The sequence below is a fragment of the Rhinoderma darwinii genome, chromosome 4 (assembly GCF_050947455.1).
Source record: "Rhinoderma darwinii isolate aRhiDar2 chromosome 4, aRhiDar2.hap1, whole genome shotgun sequence".
Lineage (NCBI taxonomy): Eukaryota > Metazoa > Chordata > Amphibia > Anura > Rhinodermatidae > Rhinoderma > Rhinoderma darwinii.
In genome coordinates this window covers 154330474-154351380 of record NC_134690.1, presented here as the reverse complement: position 1 = coordinate 154351380, position 20907 = coordinate 154330474, and the positions used below count along the sequence as shown (strand labels likewise).

The 20907-nt window shown below is 42.4% G+C and overlaps 1 protein-coding gene across 3 annotated transcripts in view; it reads right to left on the bottom strand.

The window, feature by feature from the left end:
• The window catches only part of ATP13A3 (ATPase 13A3), a 123714-nt gene that overhangs the window by 28046 nt on the left and 74761 nt on the right, over positions 1-20907 (bottom strand). For all 3 annotated transcript variants that reach the window (XM_075861751.1, XM_075861752.1, XM_075861753.1), the window contains 9 exons: positions 20487-20607; positions 16788-16912; positions 16123-16295; positions 10420-10542; positions 10261-10340; positions 7175-7217; positions 5454-5563; positions 4540-4636; positions 3783-3855 (listed from right to left, as the gene is read on the bottom strand). In XM_075861751.1, the coding sequence (XP_075717866.1) occupies positions 3783-3855; positions 4540-4636; positions 5454-5563; positions 7175-7217; positions 10261-10340; positions 10420-10542; positions 16123-16295; positions 16788-16912; positions 20487-20607 (945 nt within the window). The remainder of the gene's footprint in view (positions 1-3782; positions 3856-4539; positions 4637-5453; positions 5564-7174; positions 7218-10260; positions 10341-10419; positions 10543-16122; positions 16296-16787; positions 16913-20486; positions 20608-20907) is intronic.

Below are 20907 nucleotides of genomic sequence, written 5' to 3'. Positions count from 1 at the left end.
CAATATGTCCGTCCATTACGGACGTTAATGTGCTTGTGTGAACCCAGCCTTAGCATAAATCTAAAATGGTTTACAACTTGGTCAAAAATGAACGTTTTTTAAAAATAAAAACCACTGTTGTTCTCTACGTTACAGCGCCGATCAGATTATGTAGGAGATAGGGCATTTATAATCTGGTGACAGAGCCTCTTTAAAGGGAATGTGTCGCTAGAAATTTTATGTCAGGAAATATTATAAAATTAGATTCTAATTTATAACATTTCCATGTGCTGGTCACTAGAGGGAGAAGTTCCCAAAATTGCAAAATGGTCAATGTGGTAAAGCAACCTCATTACTTTATGCTGAAAATTTGGGGTAGACACACTCGCTCTAGTGTCCTCACACAATCCCCCCTCCCTTATTCTGGCTAGTGCCAGGAGAAGGAGGGGGTTGAATCTTCAAACCTCCTACACGGTGTGCCGCCATTTTCTGAGCAAATACACAGTGTAGGAGGATTAGATACAGTGCTAAGCAGACAGTATCACATGAATATACACGAACATAATACACACATCACATACACAAACATAACTTACCTGCTCCTGCCGCCGCTGCCACCGCCGCTCCTATGCCTTGCGCCGTCACTTCCTTGAATATATTACAGGAAGTCGCGGCCGGAAGTAGTCATCTTACTGTCCAGCTGCGGCTTCCGGTCCACATGAAAATGGCGCCGGATTTCGCTCTGTTAACGAGCTTCGTTTTGGTCTGTGTGGGAGCGGCGCATGCGCCGTTCCCACACAGACGACGTACGCTGCAGTGAATGGAACGGCTCCCGTTCGCATTCTCTATGGGGATGTATGTGCCGTATTCCATCTCTGTATGTGTCGTTAAGCGACACATACAGAGATGAAAAAAAAAATGGCAGCCCCCAAAGAGCAGTAAAAATAAGAAAAAAGTAGAACACACGAACACAAATAAATTTTATTTTTTTGTCATACTAAAAGCAATATGATAAAAAAAATACAAAATAAAAATAAATTCATGAAAGGAACACTTCACTTTATTTTTTTTTATTGCACCCTCCATTTGTATATTGGTGTTTCAGTGGGGTGCTGTGTGCAAAAATACTTACTTGATCTTCCCTCTGACTTGTCTGGAGTCACTGTGCTTTTGAATAAACCCGAACTCAGGCTCTCAATGCATTACTATAAGAGCCAGAACGAGGCTCCATAGGAATGCTTTGAGAGCCTTACTTTCCAGTTTTCTGAAAAGCAGCAATTACAGACCAGGTCAGAATGAAGATCACGTGAGTGGCGCTGGACATGAAAAACGACACGGGGACCGCTAAGTATTTCTACACGCAGCACCCCACTGAAACAACAATGTACGAATGGAGGGTGCAATAAAAAAAATAAAAGTGGAGTGCTTCTTTAAATACATATGGGCCACATGTATAAAAACCTTTCATTCAGACAAAACGAGGAGCTGATGCCCAAAGTAACTTTATTTCAGGTTTCATGTTCAGTGCAGGTTTGAAAGGGAAATCTAACTGGTTGTGTATATTAGGCTGGGTTCACACGACCTATTTTCAGACATAAATGAGGCGTATTATGCCTCGTTTTACGTCTGAAAATACGGCTCCAATACGTCGGCAAACATCTGCCCATTCATTTGAATGGGTTTGCCGACGTACTGTGCCGACGACCTGTAATTTACGCGTCGTCGTTTGACAGCTGTCAAATGACGACGCGTAAAATAACTGCCTCGTCAAAGAAGTGCAGGACACTTCTTTGGACGTTTTTGGAGCCGTTTTCTCATAGACTCCAATGAAAACAGCTCCAAAAACGGACGTAAAAAAAACGCCGCGAAAAACGCAAGTTGCTCAAAAAACGTCTGAAAATCAGGGGCTGTTTTCCCTTGAAAACAGCTCCGTATTTTCAGACGTTTTTGGTCACTACGTGTGCACATACCCTTATAATCATCATTGTAAGTATGGCTGTGAACACTAAATGAGCCAAAAAGTTCTAAATGCTGAACAATATGAAGGAAAGCAGTTGAACACATGGAACACATTCTGATAGTAAGTTCTCACAATGAATAAAAAATTTAATTACGTTTAATGTAAAACATACATTGTGAGCATTAAATGAGGAAACCACAGTATTCAATTTATTTTAGCCACATGTGTAAAAACAGGATGGAGGAAGGCCAGAGAAATAATTTCTTTCCCGTAAGAGACCAAACACCACATGACCTAATTTACAGCTAAAATCTATACATCCTCCTACATGAACATTTGTTTCCTAACTTATAATCTAACTGCTTTAGGGGCAAAGACCAGCTCTGAGAGTCGGCTGTGCATGTGTTGGACCTCTGCATACAAGTCTATTGGAGATATGAAAACTGCGCTCGCTCAGCTGTTCCTGTAAATCCACATAGCGCCGCACTCACGCGCCACAGACGATCGCCGCTACTCCTCCCCTTTTCACCAGTCTTCTAATGAGCCATAAACAACATTCATCGGAATATCATCTAGAACACTGGCTACTCCTTGTAAACAATGTAGAAACTTTCAACTTCATGGAGATTTTAAATATTGATCTGGATCTATTATTGATATGGCATTTATATGCACATTAGAAGTCTAGTTATCAGTGCCAGACCCCTAGTTCTGAGTAACAATTGTAAACATTTTGATGACACATGTGTCCCAAGTATCAGGATAGATGTTATTTTATATTCAGTGCTCTCCACATCCCAGAAAAACATAAAAAATAAAAAAGCTGCTGCTTCATGTGTTACATTTTTGAAGAGGTAAGGGGAACTTTGCTGCCTTACCACATAATGTAATACTGTACCCTAATGCACACGACCATTGTGTGCCAGCCGGGTCCCATCCGTGATCCTTGGAAAGATAGGGAATGTCCTATCTTTCCACGGATCAGAGAGTCCGGTCAGTTTTCACTGACCCTATTCACCCGATAAAGTAAAAGGGTCCGTGAAAACTATCGGATGCCACGAAAAAAAAAGCCAAAAGCCCGACTGGCACTCAGTCGTGTGCAACTGCACTTGTTATAGTGCCCCTTAGCCAGCCATTTTATTCATACTACATAAAGACAGCAGATCTCCTATTTGATGCTGCTATAAACACTTGCGCTGGTCTAGATACAGTACCCCAAAACGGGCCCCAAACTTATACCTGACAAGTTCTGTCTAAAGCATGCTGCACTGTCGTGACTGCCCCTATTTGTTATACTCTTGATTTCAATGGGAGGTGGAAAACCGCCCCCGCCTCCCATTTTACTGCTCGCGGGAGAAAGAAGGGACATGTCCTATCTTCGCACGATTACGCATCTGACCTCCCATTGACATCAATGGGAGGCAGAGAAAGCGTATTTCACGGTGTATTATGCCCGCGGCGCTCAATGGCCGCGGGCAAAAAACGCGGTGAAAATCGGCGTGCAGGCAGAGGAAAATCTGCCTCAAACTTCCAAATGGAATTTTGAGGCAGATTTTCCGCCTGCAAAAAAACTGTGTGAACCGGCCTAAGGCTCATGTTAGCAATTAGTTGGGATCTTCTAAGCAGTTTTTTTTTTGTTTCTTCAAAGAAAACAAACAAAAAAAACCTCCGATAAATACATTTTAAAAATACTAAATAGCTATATGGAATATCTGTTAAGCACAATTTACCCCCAAAATATTTTATTCAAGCATTTTGACCCAAAAAATAACTAATGAAAACAAAAATACTGATTAAAAAATGCAAACAAATATAAAATAAAATAAATAGTAGAAATACTTACTTGTAAACACCACTACCAAGATTATTGCCAAGTCTACGAAGAGAAATTGGAAGTCTCCTAAGTTGCTGAGAATCTAGCAGGGAAAGAATATACGGAAACAAGCGGTCACGCTTTTTACTAAACACGGATAATCTAATAGTGTAGTCGTCAGACATCCCATGTCAATATGAACTAAAACTCTAATTCAGAGCCATAAAGGAGAACTTGCGTCCAGAGCGCTTCCTCGTCATGCCTCTATGCCGCATTGATGTATGTTGAAGGGGCCGTGCCCCACCACAATGCTGCGCTGAACACGGGCGGCGTTCTCTGTACCTTTAATAAAATGCACAATAAACGGAATGACGATGCATCAGTCCAGAGCGCTTCAAGTTATCATTTATGGCATTGAATTATTGAAGGGTTCATTGGTGTTGACACTGGACGTTATACTTTTTTGGGCATGTACTGAACACAGGGACTATGCTGCGTATAAGACATGGATGATCTCCAGCACATTAGACAAGATATAATGCTGTCCCTCAACAGAGGAGCGGATCTCCAAATAAAACAGCTTTTAATAACGTCACTAAGAGATCCTTCCAATAAGACGGGTCTATTAACACAAGGTCATCGGCATGATACGCTAATAGGGTTAAACTAGTGGTACAGCAAGAGCCAGTAAAAGAGGTCCACTTTAGAAATTCCTGGGTGCTCCACAGTGAGTATTAGTAGGGGTTTATAGTGATGTGATTGTATAATACCTGCAGTAAATACTCACAGAATACAGCAGAGTAACTGTGAAGTACTGGATAATACTGTACAGAGCCATGAACTTGAACACACAGAAAGATGTAATTAATGCTGCGCGGCCTTCTCTGTAACAAGAAGATAGAGACATACAATGCAGTTCTATGGGAAAACAGACAGTCATCATTCAACGTGAGAACATTGGTTTTGGACAAGAAAATTCATGTCTGGAAAGAGCGCACTATCTGACAACCCCCTCCATCAACCTTTAACTTATTACTGGTTTGGTTTCAGCAAACTAAGCTTATTCATTAAATAACAATGCTCTAATATAGTTTCTGTGTCAGGTCCACAGTTTTCAAGAGCTCTTCTTGCAGTCTAGTAAAAACCTTCATTATTTACTTCCAGGGGATAAAAATCTGTCCTGGTCATGTGATGGATACACAGGTGAACAGCTCGTTACAAGCCACAGCTCTGATAACTGTATGTGCCATGTGATGGATACACAGGTGAACAGCTCGTTACAAGCCACAGATCTGATAACTGTATGTGCCATGTGATGGATACACAGGTGAACAGCTCGTTACAAGCCACAGCTCGGATAACTGTATGTGCCATGTGATGGATACACAGGTGAACAGCTCGTTACAAGCCACAGATCTGATAACTGTATGTGCCATGTGATGGATACACAGGTGAACAGCTCGTTACAAGCCACAGCTCTGATAACTGTATGTGCCATGTGATGGATACACAGGTGAACAGCTCGTTACAAGCCACAGCTCGGATAACTGTACTGTAATAGTCATGTTCATGTGATGATCACAGAACTGGTTACAGTTTGTTATTAACACACATAGTTTATGAAAATGTAAATACCCAGAGCATGACGCTAGGTATGCAGTTTTTGTCATTTAATTGAAATACATCAACATAATATTATACCGTATAAGGTTTGGCACACAAGTAATGCTGGGAGTTCTGGAGGTGAAAGGTGATGCTACGGACGCCTCTAATTCAGACAGTGATATCCCTCCATGAGCTCTCTTCAGTGCCTGTAAAACATTTGCAGTGTCAGTACGAAAGGACAGATTATTTAAAGAGGCTCTGTCACCAGATTTTGCAACCCCTATCTGCTATTGCAGCAGATCGGCACTGCAATGTAGATTACAGTAACGTTTTTATTTTTAAAAAACGAACATTTTTGGCCAAGTTATGACCATTTTTGTATTTATGCAAATGAGGCTTGCAAAAGTCCAAGTGGGTGTGTTTAAAAGTAAAAGTCCAAGTGGGTGTGTATTATGTGCGTACATCGGGGCGTGTTTACTACTTTTACTAGCTGGGCGTTCTGACGAGAAGTATCATCCACTTCTCTTCACAACGCCCAGCTTCTGGCAGTGCAGACACAGCGTGTTCTCGAGAGATCACGCTGTGACGTCACTTGCCCAGGTCCTGCATCGTGTCAGACGAGCGAGGACACATTGGCACCAGAGGCTACAGATGATTCTGCAGCAGCATCGGCGTTTGCAGGTAAATCGATGTAGCTACTTACCTGCAAACGCTGATGCTGCTGCAGAATCAACTGTAGCCTCTGGTGCCGATGTGTCCGACACGATGCAGGACCTGTGAGTGACGTCACAGATCTGCACTGCCAGAAGCTGGGCGTTGTGAAGAGAAGTGGATGATACTTCTCATCAGAACGCCCAGCTAGTAAAAGTAGTAAACACGCCCCGATGTACGCACATAATACACGCCCAGTTGTACTTTTACTTTTCAACACGCCCAGTTGTACTTTTGCAAGCCTCATTTGCATAAATACAAAAATGGCCAAAAATGCTCGTTTTTTAAAAATAAAAACGTTACTGTTCTCTACATTGCAGCGCCGATCTGCTGCAATAGCAGATAGGGGTTGCAAAATCTGGCGACAGAGCCTCTTTAAGCAGTCTAACAAAATGATCATGAACTCAGACTACAAAATAATTAGTATTTTATTTTTTGTTTCCTAAGAAGAGAGAACGCGAGGTGCTGCAGCCGCTTATCCCCATCTTTTTCTCCCCCATTTTTCTGAGTGTATTAGGTTTGTGAGAGAGAAGATATAATTCTGTCTAAAGAGACTGTTTGGCCGACAATTATTGAATGTGTATGGTCACCTATATGCTATGGTACTATAATGACCATTTTAGACCAGTGAAATTCATCAGAAAAAAGTATAAAACAGATTTCTAACTTTGCTTTAATGGAAGTACTAAAAGCCACATTCATGGCATTGAAAGGGCTTTAGGACAAGAATACAATAATTTTTTCCCCCTTATGACCAGTATCCCGATAATGAAAAAAATAACAAAAACACAGGTTGGATTGTAGCCAGCATTAGAATAGGATCAGAAAAGAAACAAAAACAAGCAGAAAAACGCCCCCAAAAACCAGTGGTCCACTCATCATTAGTTTGAGTGCCATGTAATTAGATAAAAATACAGCATGAATATAGTTAATTTTGTTTTATGACATGGAGATACCGAACTCAGTCCAGAAAAACACAAGTTTGTAAATGAAAATGTTAAAGACTAAAATGCTGTTCTGCAGAAGCAATCTGATCTTAGAGAAATATTTAGTGAAGATACAAATGCCTAAGATATAATAAACCCATAAAAAGATTTGTCACTTACCCCACAATCATTTGCCCCATCTCCACACATGCCAACATAGTAACTGTTAAAAAAAAAATAATAATAATACTTAAGGAAAGTCAGAATATATAACAAAAAGGTGTTGAGAGAATAGAAGCATTCTTACATAATTACCAATAACAAATGGTTCGCCTGATATGATTTAGGGGGAGGGAAGGGTAATTGTACACAGTAACGCCTCATGCATACGACCGTTGTGCCACTCAAGCAGTTTTTGACGGCATCCGAGTGGCACCCGATAGTCATTCACTTTAGCGGGAGAGTCGGGTCCGTGAAAAATGATCCGAGTCCCCGATCCGAGGAAAGATAGGACATGTTTTATCTTTCCTCGGATCACTGACGGGACTCGGACGGCACACACGGTCGTGTGAATGAGGCGTCAGGCTCTATTCAAATGACAGGGTCCGAGCGTCGGATAAAAAAAAAGTCAGTTTTGGTCAGTTTTTCTCAGCCGTTTTACATTGGTTCCGTTTTTAACAGCCGATTTTGACCAGTTTTGCATCCTTTTTATCCGTGTCCGTTTTAAAAAAGGATGAATTTCATTTGTAAATTTTCTGCCACACACTTCCCTCTGTAGATAATGCCACACCCTGCCCTCTGTAGATCGTGCCACAGCCCCCCCCCATAGGTAATGCCACAAAGCCCCCCTGTAGGTAATGCCACACAGCCCCCCCTGTAGGTAATGCCACACAGCCCCCCCTGTAGGTAATGATACACAGCACCCTTGTACATAGCCACCCCCCATAGATGGCACCCCCCTACCTTCCTGTACGGGACAGCTCCAGGAGAAGTCCCTGACTTCACTGTCCATATATGGACAGTGAAGTCAGGGACTTCTCCTGGATCGGTATCACCGGCCACAGTGCCTGGGATTCCGCTTCAGAGGTTCCTGACGTCACAGTCCATAAATGGACAGTAAAGCCAGGGACTTCTCCTGGAGCTGGTGTGGCCGGGGATTAAGGATTCATCCCCTACAGGGAGAAACAAAATACCCTCCTCCTCACATGCACTTCACACTGTGAGGAGGAGAAGAGAACGAGCGAGCGGCAGTGATCAGCGGCAGTGATCAGCGGCAGTGATAGCCGTGCTTTACACGGCCCATAGACTTCGGGCAGGAGAACGGCCCAAAATAGGGCATGTTCCATGGGCCGTGTGAATAGCCCCATTTGGGGTCTATTGTTCCTACTGTGGCCGTGTGAGGGCCGTTCAAAGAACGGCCATCACACGACCAAGAATCCCCGGCATGTGAATAGGGCCTAAAACTTGCGCTCTTTTATGTCACATGGCTTCCCCCCCCCCCCACTTGCACGTGCATGAGCATGTGATGTCACACAGATGTGCACGGGAGGCTTTAAAAGGACAAACTGTCCCACACTCTTGCCTCATGTTCCTGCCTCCCTCAAGAGACAGCAACTCACCAACTTTGGACCACATGAACGGCTAAGTATCCACGTGTAGCAGCAGCTACACGTAACCCTCTCCCCTCTACACACTTAACCCTTCACCTCTCCCCCCCCTATACACTTACGCCTTAATTCTCCCTCCTACACAACGAGCTGGTGCCCCATCTTACCCATCTGCCTACACAACACTTTCCTGGTCAACCCTTTCTCAACTGCCTGCACATTACCTGAACACTTTATCCTCCTTATCCTGTTAACCCTTTAGTGCACAGGGACAGTTATTGCTAGGAGGGAGAGGGACAGAAAAAGTGAGAATGTGTATTGTATTGTAACGTAACTTCTATGTATTTTAGTTAGAGCCAGGTGGGGGAGGGTCTCACAGAAGAAAGCATGAGTGAATGCACTGTATGTTTAGGTAAGTGGGTGGTGGTATAAATTGGGACTGTGATACCGTGTTTATACTGTACTACGTATAGTGTGAGTATACTCAATATATATATATTAAAGTGTTATATGTATTAGGGTATACTGATACTATACGGTGATCAGTTACAGTGTTCTGTGTATTTTATATAACCCTAGGGACCCTGAAATATAAAGGAGGTAGTAATAGTGGGTGACACGAGTAGGTGAACCCTGCTATTATACCAGCCCTTTAACAGTATGAGACTAGTTAACTAGAAGGCCCAGGAACTATTCCCTAAGGGCCTGTTCACGTCACTGTCGGGTTCCATTTGGGGTTTCCGTTCATCTATTCCATTAGAGGAACTGATGGATGGAATGCCTAACGGAAACTATAGCTTCCATTTGCATTACCTTTGATTTCAATGGTAATGCTTCAGTTTCAGCTTGTTTCCGTTCCATAAAGTTTGTTTTTTCAATGGAAACAATAGCGTACTTCAGCCATTCCTTCAGGGGAACAGATGAAGTGAAACCACAAACGGAACCAGACGGTAATGTGAACAGGCCCTTATGTGTCAGCCTGCAAGAATGTGAAAACGAAGTTGGAGAAGTTTAGAACTGGCAAGATGAGTATTTTCTGTAGTAGTGCCCTCCGCCCCCCCCCCCCCCATTTTAGCAGCTTAATGCAAAATAAAAAGCACATTTTTTAAAAAAAAGTGTTTGATTACCCCAAACTAAAATACGTAGACTTTTCAGGCACTCTGGTAAATACTGGGGGCAGATGTGGTCATGTGAAGCTCAGGCCTTCAACGATGCTACTAAGAAGGATCTATGAGTGTCTCTAGAAAGCATTTCTAAAGGGGCGAGTCTTAACAAATTAGGCACATTGGCGAAGATCTTTTTCACAGGTATAAGCCCTTATTGTGTTTGTGGACATTTAAGGTTTTACAAAGACATGAAAAGACATACAAAATAGACTTTCCACTAACTTTTAATCACATGAAATATCCTCAAAGTAGTGTATGAAAATAGGTTCACCAATGTCATACCTTTATTTATTTGTATTCATTTACAGATTTATACTTTTTGACATATAAACTTATCCCCATAAGGTTAGATAGAGCAGAGCCCTGGGGAGCGTTCCCTCAGTACATAGCCAAGAATGTAAATTAAGCCATTTACTATTTGTGTGGGGGGGGGGCGTTTTAGGGACTCATTTGATTCAAATTGGGACACACTGGATAGTAATCTATTACTTACTCTACATTCTGCAACTCTTCCACCAGCTGTGTCTTTTGATCAGGTGCCATTCGTGCAAACACTGTACCGTGTAATACCAACTAGAAAACAAAGCATCAGTAAGTAAACCTCATAGATTAGAGCTGGTTAGAAATCGAGACATTTTAAATGCGGTCTAACCTTTGGAAGAAGGTCCTGAAAGTGTTCCATTATGACTGCAAAAGACTTTCCATTCATTGCAAAATGGTAATCAATGATCTGATTTTCTTCAAGACTGTCATTCAGTGACTTCATAGGAATAACCTGAGGGACAAAAGGCACAACTGCGTCATTGCAAACATCTGGATGCATTGAAGGGAACCTGCAGACAGCATATTATAGAGTAGGAGGAGCTGAGAAGGTTAATATATAATTTAGTGAGAATCGATTCAGTTTAACTTGTAATTTATTGATTTGAATCCCTGCTCCTACTTGGCTTAAAAGTTAAGTGGGCAGCCCTAATTGTAGAAGTTTGCATTAAGAAATAACTGTCAATCATTGATTAGCACCACCCACTTGACTCTTAAGGGAATGTGTCGCTAGAATTTTGTATTTTTTTTTAGTTAAACAATTATTATTTAAGTGATTACACATTGTTTTAATTTTTTCACAAGTCAGGAAATATTATAAAATTAGATTCTAATTTATAACATTTCCATGTGCTGGGCACTAGAGGGAGCAGTTCCCAAAATTGCAGCATGGTCACTGTGGTAAAGCAACCTCATTGCTTTATGCTGCAAATTTAGGGTAGACACACTCGCTCTAGTGTCCTCACACAATCCCCCCTCCCTTATTCTGGCTAGTGCCAGGAGAAGGAGGGATTTGAATCTTCAAACCTCCTACACTGTGTGCCGCCATTTTCTGAGCGACTGCACAGTGTAGGAGGATTAGATACAGTGCTCAGCAGACAGTATAAGACGAACATAATACACACATCACATACACGAACATAAATTACCTGCTCCTGCCGCCTCCGCTCCTATTCCTTGCGTCTTCGCTTCCTTGAACATATGGCCGGAAGCCGCGGCCGGAAGTAGTCATCTTACTGTCTGGCAGCGGCTTCCGGTCCACATCAAAATGGCGCCGGATTTCGCTCTTTGAACGAGCTTCGTTTTGGTCTGTGTGGGAGCGGCGCATGTGCCGTTCCCACACAGACGGTGTACGCTGCAGAGAATGGAACGGCTCCCGTTTGCATTCTCAATGGGGATGTATGTGCCGTATTCAATCTCTGTAGGTGTCGTTAATCGACACATACAGAGATGAAAAAAAAACCGGCAGCCCCCATAGAGAAGTAAAATTAAGAAAAAAGTAGAACACAAAAAATTTATGTTCATATCACACTAAAAGCAATATGATTAATAAAATATAAAAAAAATTCATGACAAGAATTAAGTCCAGAATGAGCAGAAATGCAAATCAATTAAAAATTACAAGTTGTACTGAATTCTTTCCCCCGGTGAATGTTACACTCAAAATCTTTTTCTAGCATCAATGTGGTACACAGCACCATGGGTATAGGCCCCTGCCACTAGGAAGCTGACAAATAGGTAGAAAGAAGTCTTGATTCGCCCAGGCAGGTCTTTCTCTGACAGATACTGGCTAAATTATATAGTTTGTACATAAAAGCAATAGGAAGAGATAAAAACAACAACATGTACACGATTCCAGGGGAAAAACCAACCAAACAGCCAGAACAACAGGTCCCGGGCCTTGATCAAACCAAAAAGAGCGGGAACTTTGTCTCCCAATGAAAACAACAAGAAAACGATTTCAGTGAGTACATAGATTATATTTTCTCAGTTATTTAATTGGCAGACACAGCACCATGGGAAAACCTAAGGAAGTCAAAGAGGAAGAAAAACGAAGGTACATCTATGTGACAGCCTACCGCATAGCTGCCTGCAGCACCCTATGACCCAGACTGGCATTAAAGTAGGCCGAAGAAAGTATCTAGTGACATTTTATAAAGTGTGCACCAAAGCCCAGGTAGCGGCTTTGCACACGTGAGCAACTGAAGCTTGATGCCTGAAAAACAACCCTTGTAGAATGACCCGAAGTGGTTGGAACTTTACCTCTGGACTGATAGGCTTCCGTCATCACAGACCGGATACAAGGCAACAATGGACGGTGCTAAACCCTTGTGTGGGCCTTCAGGAACTACAGTACAAAGATTCAGACCACCGAAAAGACTTTGCTGCAGCCAGATAGACTTGGACGGTTCTCACCACATCCAGACAATGTGAAGCCTGTTTTCTTGGATGAGATGGGGGAGGGCAGAAAGAGGTGAGGACGATCTCCTCATTAATTTGGAAACCTGGGACGAGGGGAGAGGATGGGATAGGTTGGAAAGTCCTATAGATCAAAAAAAAAAAAAAAAAAAAAAAAAAAAGAGAACACTTTCAGGACAGGGCAGCAAGTTTCGAAATCTGTATGATGGAAGTGGCAGCTATCAGGAAGGCTATATTCCAGAAAAGCAAATGCAGTAAAACATCCCACAAGGGTTCTAAAGGAGCTAGCTGAAGTGCTCCGAAGACCAAATTGCGATCCAAAGCTCAGTGGGTTGTCTGAATGGGACGGCATGAGCCACTCTTTGCAGGAAAGTCTTAAATTGCTAACGAAGGGCCAGGTTTTGCTGAAAAAGGATGGATATAGCAAGAACCTGACCCTTAAGTAAAGTCAAACTAAGTCCCAAATCAAGATCTGATTACAGAAAAGAGTCTAGGTTTAAAACATCCCATAGGTTCATTGGATGGAATCTACACTCTTCACAGCAGAGAAAATTATTCTTCCAGATATGGTGGATCACTATGGCCGATTCAAGCTTCCTGGCTTACAACATTGCTGAGGGTTTGAGGTCTCTATAAACCGATATTTCAGACTAAGCCGTTAAACGCATCTGATCAAAAGTTTGGTGAAATAGCGGACTTTTAAGAAAGGAAGTGCCAGGGCATGCCCGCGAGAGGATAGAGGATGTTGGCAGCCTAGGCCCGACAAGGCCAGTCAAGAGCTACCAGGATCGCCTTCTCCTTGGAGTGGAATTGGGCATATTGAACTGCCTCAAAAGGTTGTAACCATCCTGGCCAGCACACGCATACAAAATTAGATGGAAGAGGGAGTTTTCCTGCATCCAAGTCTTGTTGCAACGCTCCACCAAAGAAACTACGGTGCAGCGGTTTACTCTGAACCGAGTACACCCCACTAAGGCTTCGTTCACATCTGCGTCAGGAATCCATTCAGGCGTTCCGTCTGAGCTTTCCATCAGGGGAACCCATGAACGGAACCCTGACTGAAACCACAGGTTTCCGTTGGAATCACCATTAATTTCAATGGTGTGCAAATTGTTTCCGTTTGTCTCCATTGTGCAAGGGTTCCGACGTTTTGGCAGAAGCAATACCGTAGTCGACTGCACTATTCCTTCCGTCAAAACGACGGAACCCTTGCACAACGGAGACAAATGGAAACCATTTGCACTCGATCTGTCACAATTGAAACCTATGGTTTCCGTTTGTTTTAGTCAGTGTTTTGTTCATGGGTTCCCCTGACGGAAAGCCTCTGACGACGCAGCCTTGACGCAGATGTGAACGAGGCCTAAGCGGATGCAAAAGCTGGGTGCAGAGCAAAACCTGCGATTTTGAATGAAGACTTGGTCTGGGAATCCAACTTTTTGTCAAGAGGTCACAAGAGAGATGCCGAATGAGACAGTAAGATAGTGTATCCACAAAAGGGAGAAATGGACCATTTTGGGGTCCTCCTGAAAGGGAAACAGAGTATTAATGCTTGTGGAGCTAGGCCAAATGCCTGTGAGGATGATTTTTTTTTTTTTTTACAAAACATCCCCCCAAACTGGCTGTGGCGCCGCTCCCACACAGACCAAAAGGAAGGTCTTTGGTAGAGCGACATCCGGCGCCATTTTCATGTGGACCGGAAGCCGCGGCCGGACAGTAAGATGACGACTTCCGGTCACGGCTTCCGGCCATATGTTGAAGGCACTGCAGACGCAAGGACTAGGAGTGGAGGCGGCAGGAGCAGGTAAGTTATGTTTGTGCATGTGATGTGTGTGTATGTTCGGGTTATACGGTCTGATTACCACTGTATCTAATCCTCCTACACGGTGTAGTCGCTCAGAAAATGGCGGCACACAGTGTAGGAGGTTTGAACATTCAACCCCCTCTTTTCTCCTGGCACTAGCCAGAATAAGGGAGGGGGGATTGTGTGAGGACACTAGAGCGAGTGTGTCTACTCCAAATGTGCAGCATAAATCAATGAGGTTGCTTTACCACATTTACCATGCTGCAATTTTGGGAATTGCTCCCTCTAGTGACCAGCACATGGAAATGTTATAAATTAGAATCTAATTTATAATATTTCCTGACTTGTGAAAAAAAAAATATATAATTCTAGCGACACATTCCCTTTAAGTAACTTTCTTATGGGAAAACAATAGATAATTAGGTAATCAGCCCTAAGGCTGGCCTACCAGACCCCCCTGGTGCTGTGTCCGTTGATAGAGATTGAAGCTGAAGAAGGATGCAAGGCTCCTGGAGCAGCAGAAGATAGGACCGCTGCAGTCAGTGGCGCACTGAAAATGCTGCCGGGACGCAGGACTTGCTGAAGGAACAACGCTGCAAACCTATAGCCCGCCACTAGGCAAAAGCCGGCATTCAGTTGTGACCGCTTTTAGGCATAAGATGTTCTTCCCAGCAGCCAATGAAAAGAATGCCGGCCAGCCAGCCAATAGGGCCTCCGGGGACACATGACCAAAAGGGGGTGTGACGAGATTGGCTGAAATTGCGGCCTAGCGTTGGTTTAGACAGCGGGGAAGTGGCACCATAAGGAAGAAATCCCACACGAGAAAAAAAACTTTCAGGAGAGGATGTGCAGCCATATGTCCCCAAATAGGGTTCACTCCTCAATAAAGGATACCACCCCACTTATCTTAGAGTTTTCATAGGCAAAAACCCCAAAGGAATAATGGGATAGCCATACAGAGTACACACAGTGGGATTTTTTTTGTCGGGGGCGTTTTGAGAATTTTATACTTCCCCTCCATAGACTTTAGGTGTGTGAAGTTTGACAACTCCAAAGAGAGAAAATAAGTAAATCAAACTAAAATAAAAAACAGTAGCAGACGACCTGATAAACGGGTAATGTTTGCCTCCGAAGGACATTAGTCTAAAATGGATTTAGCCAGTGTCTGCGGGAACATTATGGCCTGCCTGGTCCGAGCCAAGACTTTTTTCTGCCTATTGTCGCCTCCTAGTGGCAAAAGTCTACACCCATGGTGCTGTGTACCGAATGATATAAAACAAGAGATATTAATCTGGTCAGCTTCTCTAGCTTGATAACATGCTTCCCACAAATTGGACAGCACGTTTAATGTGAGAGATTCCATAAAAGTAAATCATTCACACAGTTGTATTTCTCCTTGACAGAAAGTATTTGGTTTTGCTCTGAACAAGACATCACCATGTTTAAATCATTAAGATGCTAATAAAGGATTTGCACATTGTCCAATACAAATGCTGCCTGTCTGAGTTTCAAAAGGGCAAAAAGATAATAAAAAAAAAAAAACAACAATTCTACGACATATATGCATTATCTAAATAGATATCATGTCAACAGTTGCAACAGTCAATTGATAACATATTGCGAGGGAGAACAAAGTCCACAACCTAATAGCAAGCACAACATAATACGAAGTTTCAAATGGTCATCAATTAGTCCGTTTTGAAATATTGTCGCTAATTTGCCCAAATTATAAAAATGTCCATGATATTGCTGAACAAGTATCAGCAGAAGATGTGGATATAATAAGCCATTACTCCTTCCCAGTGAAATACTAACCTCTTGGTTTATTGCATTCAGATTGCTCCTTGGCATGCTGTCTGCATAGTGCCAGTTAATCTTAGCAGCTTGGCCATCCTTAGGTGGTAGCGCTTCAGCTACAATAACCTTATCATGAGGTAGAATCATTTCGCAGTCTCGGGCAACAGAAATTGCAGTCAACATGTTGTCTCCTAGAAAAAAAGATCAGTGTAAGGCCCTCTTCACATAGCGTTTCTTAACTATGTCTATCATGAATGTTGGGAAATCTCAAAATGCACACAATAAACGTGTCCATAGTGCTTCAATAGCCGTTGGGCTGGTATATGTCGGTATACTTGGGAGCATATGTGTAACCGATGCCACCGTTAGGCATCTGTAACATGTATACGTATATTTCCGTATCGGGACAGTTATGTCACTGCAGCTTCTTGTCCTCAGAAAGCGCTCTGCACAGGGACTCCGGCTCTGGGGAAGATTCTGGCGTCACTGTCCATGCATGGAAAGAGACTTCAGTAGCGGGAGTCCTCAGGCTTTAGGTCGGGGCTGTTCCACAACATACTCCACTGTGGCACGCAGTGGGATAAAGTTGCAGCGATTAACGCGATTTAAAAGAGGACCTAAGAAACCAATGGTAGACATGGAAAAACCACAAACTCTTTCATTCTCCATTTGCTTTGGCTCACCTGTGACCATGACCATACGGATATTGGCTTTGCGAAGGTCATCAAGAACAGCTGGAGTTTCTGGCTTCAGTTTGTTTTGCATAATGATCAGACCCAAAAAAGTCATGTTGTTTTCAAGGGCATCTCTGCAATAAGGTTCCAAGAATTAATGCATCAAGAGGTATATTTATGTGTTATATAGGGGTAAATGCTAGCCTGTTTTTCTTCTAGGTAGTGCACCAACTCCACTTCATACATACATACATACATATAGTACTTTATAGACTGAACGTCCTGGGATGGAAAGCAGGAGGTAGGTGTTTATAGCACAGTAAAAATGTAGGCAAACACATGCACAGGAAGCAGTAGGTACAGTAGGTTCCCAAACCCATTTTCTAGCTTCTACAGACTCCGATCATCCAGCAGGGACAGAGCTGGAACACAGACTACTACATAAAGCTAAAACACTACATGTGCTCTACTAGATTAGCAAGATTTATTACTTCAAACTAGTTTATAAACAGATTATTAAATGTTAAGAATAATTTACTAGTGACTATCATTAACCCCCTAAAAGAGACCCCACCCCAAGATTTCATGATTTTTTTTGTGTCGATTTTAATATGTATGTCTCAGCTAAATATAGTTGGCGCATAACTCAAGTTCTTTAACTCCAGTTTAACAACTCCGTGACATAACTCATTTTAGAAAAAGCCCAAAATGGAGCAGCAGCGTGTAATGGGATCTAGTCCCAGTCCGGGTGCCGGCTTCAGCAGACCGACACGAAGGTCCAAATAGGTAAAGGAAGGAAAAAGGAAGCAGCGCTCCAGGTAAAGTGACTACAGTGGTTTATTCACCAATGCTGCAGACAAGCTCATCTCAGTTCCTCCTTCATAATGGCTCCAAGCAGGAGCTGAAACGTAGCTGGTCTGCATCATTGGTGAGTAAACGTTTCACTGTAGTCACTTTACCTGGAGCGCTGCTTCCTTTTTCCTTTGTATTCATTTTAGAAAAAAAAATGTTCCCCCCTCTGTGTTCCAGCGGTCATAACTTTTCTTCAATGCAGCTGTATGAGACATTTTATTTTGCAGGACAAGTTGTAGTTTTTATTGGAACTATTTTGGGAACATGTAACGTATGAAAAAATTTATTTGGTTGGAGGAATGAAAAAAAAAATAGCAATTTTGCCATTGTTTTTGGGATTTTTAGGGCATCCACCGTGCAGTATAAATAATATATGTTAACTTCACTCTACAAGTTATTAGGAATAGAACGACACTGAATTTATAGTTTATTATATTTCACAATAAAAAGGCTTTTATTTATTTTTGTGTCGCCGCATTCCAAGACCAGTAACATTTTTATTTTTCAATCGGCGGAGCTGTATGAGGGCTTTTGTTTTGCAGGATGACTTGTAGGTTTTTATTGGTACCATTTGTGGGTACATAGGATTTTTTCTGATTACTTTTTGTTCCGGTTTTTGTGAAGCGAGATGAACAGTAAAACGCTATTCTGGCATTGGTTTAAGGCTACATTCAGATGAGCGTGGGCAACCTCAGACGTGAAAAAAAAAAGGAAGTTTTTCACACCCGAGGTGCACCCATGCGGGACGCGTTGTCACGGATGCCCCATAGGCTAGAGTCTATGGACGGAAACAACGGTCATTCCGTCAGAGCGGAGCCATGACAGACACAAACAGAAACCATAGGTTTCCGTTTCCATCACCATTGATTTCAGTGGTGACGGATCCGGTGTCAATGGTTTCTGTTTGTCTCCGTTGTGCGAGGGTTCCTTCCGTCGTTTTGATGGAATCAATACCGTAGTCGACGCTATTGATTCTGTCAAAACGACGGAACCCTTGCACAACGGAGACAAACAGAAACCATTGGCACCGGTTTCGTCACCATTGGAATCAATGGTGATGGAGATGGAAACCTATGGTTTCCGTTTGTATCGGTCAGGACTCCGTTCCGACAGAAAGCTCCGACACAACGGAGCCCTAGCGCAGATGTGAACGAAGACTTACCCCTTCACCCTGGGGTCATTTGAAGCCATACATGGACAGGAGAAGAATAAAAGATGCCTCTCCCTTCAAGCTGCCAGTATGTCCCCACAGCCTCCCCCCCCCAGGTTAACCCCTTAACGACATGTCACATACTGGTACGCAGAAGCCATTAAGGGGAAGTATGGAGCAGGCTCACGGGCTGCCCTCGCTCCATACCCAGCAGGTGACGGCTGTGTTATACAGCCGACACCTCACTGCAAAGGGTGGAATCAAAGATCCCTTTGATTCTGCCTGCTGAACACCTTAAATGCCGCGGTCAATAGCGACCGTGGCATTTAAATTGTTAAAATCAGGGGGGCGCCCCCTCAAACACGCCCATCACGCCCCCCTCGCGGCACGATCGGCCGTTTACAGTGGTTGTTATGGCATCCTGGGGGCCTAATAAAGGCCTCCGGGCTTCAAAGGTGTACAAATATAAAGAATATAAAACATGCAAATTGCTGTTTTTTGGTCACTTTAGCTCTCCAAAAAAAAGGAATAAAAAGTGATCAAACTCGCATGCACCCCAAAATGGTATCGGTGATAACTACAGCTCGCCCCACAAAATTTAAGCTCTCACACCTCTAAATTGATGGAAAAATAAAAAAAAGTCATGGCTCTCAGATTATGGCGACACAAACATTTTTTTTTTTTTTTTTTTTAAAAGTGGTCAAACATAAAACAAAACATATAAATTTAGTATCGCTGTAATCGTATCAACCTGTAGAATAATAATATGTAGTTTTACCACCTGATGGATGCCGTAAAAACAAAAGCTTCCAAAAAATGGTGTAATCGCTGTTTTTTGCCCATTTCACCGCGCAAATAATTTTTTTCCAGATTCCCAGTACATTATGCGGTACAATAAATGGTGCCATGAAAAATGACAACTTGCTGCGCAAAAAAACAAAACCTCATATGGCTATATCGACAAAGAAATAAAAAAGTTGTGGCTTTTGGAAGGCGGGGAGGAAAAAACAAATATGAAAAACTCAAATTGGCCTGGTATTTAAGGGGTTAAAGGCTATATACACCTTTGAAAGGCAAAACATTTTTTTAATAAAAAGGTGTATCTGTGTGTTTTGTGCAACTTTGTAAATACTTTTTATTAAAAATGATTTTTACTTTTTATAGATACAGCTGCTCTGTATTCGCTATAGAGGGGATCTGTATCTAGCTCTATTCACTGAATCAGTCAGTCCTTAGATGTGATAGCTTACAGATGGCTCCTGTGTGTCAGACACGCAGGACCCGCCGACAGTGAAACTGTCAGGTCTGCGGAACTGACGGATTCATGTCTTAGCGAAAGATGCAACTGCTCAGTGTACAGAGCAGCTGTATCTCAAAAAGTAAAAAGAATTTGTAATAAAAACTAATTTGAAGGTTGCACCAAACACACTAACAAAGTGATTTTTGATTTACATTTATTTTTTTATATGAATCTCAAAAGGTATACCTGGCCTTTAAAGCAAAGATTCTAGCTGGAGCCTTTAGAGTACAAGCTCCTTCTGAAGTTACACTGCCCAGGCTAAACCGTAAGGAAATTTTCCTGCAGCCCAAGCACGGATCGGAATAAACGGTTAGAGGGTTAATGTAACGGTTTTAAAATATAAAACACACTAACCGAGTTATATTCTGCTACAATTGTGCAATACATACACAGAAATACATCATACCTACTAATATTTTGTACTTTGTGCCATGCAATTTTGGACTCCAATTTTCTGTGTGCAAGTGCAATGACACGATATCCCTGCTTTGTGTAGTCTTCTAAAACAACTGAAAAGTCAGAAGGTACTGCAAGAAAGAGTAAATTAAAGCAAACTATTACTGTGTATATTGTGATGTACACGGAAAAAAAACACAACAGCAGCTTGTGTTGAATTTAACTATAGTAACTTTAGTAGTAAATATAGGACATCTCGCTAGTATATTTAAAGAGAAAAAGTTTTCTACTCGTGAATGACTTATTCCGACTTTCATTTATGAGGTCCTGTTGTCATTTTAGTCATACACAAAGCACTAAAACCTCCAAATATTGCTGCGCACACACAATCGGCGTAGGACCACTTCCATGTGAGCTTTTGTTGGGAGCAA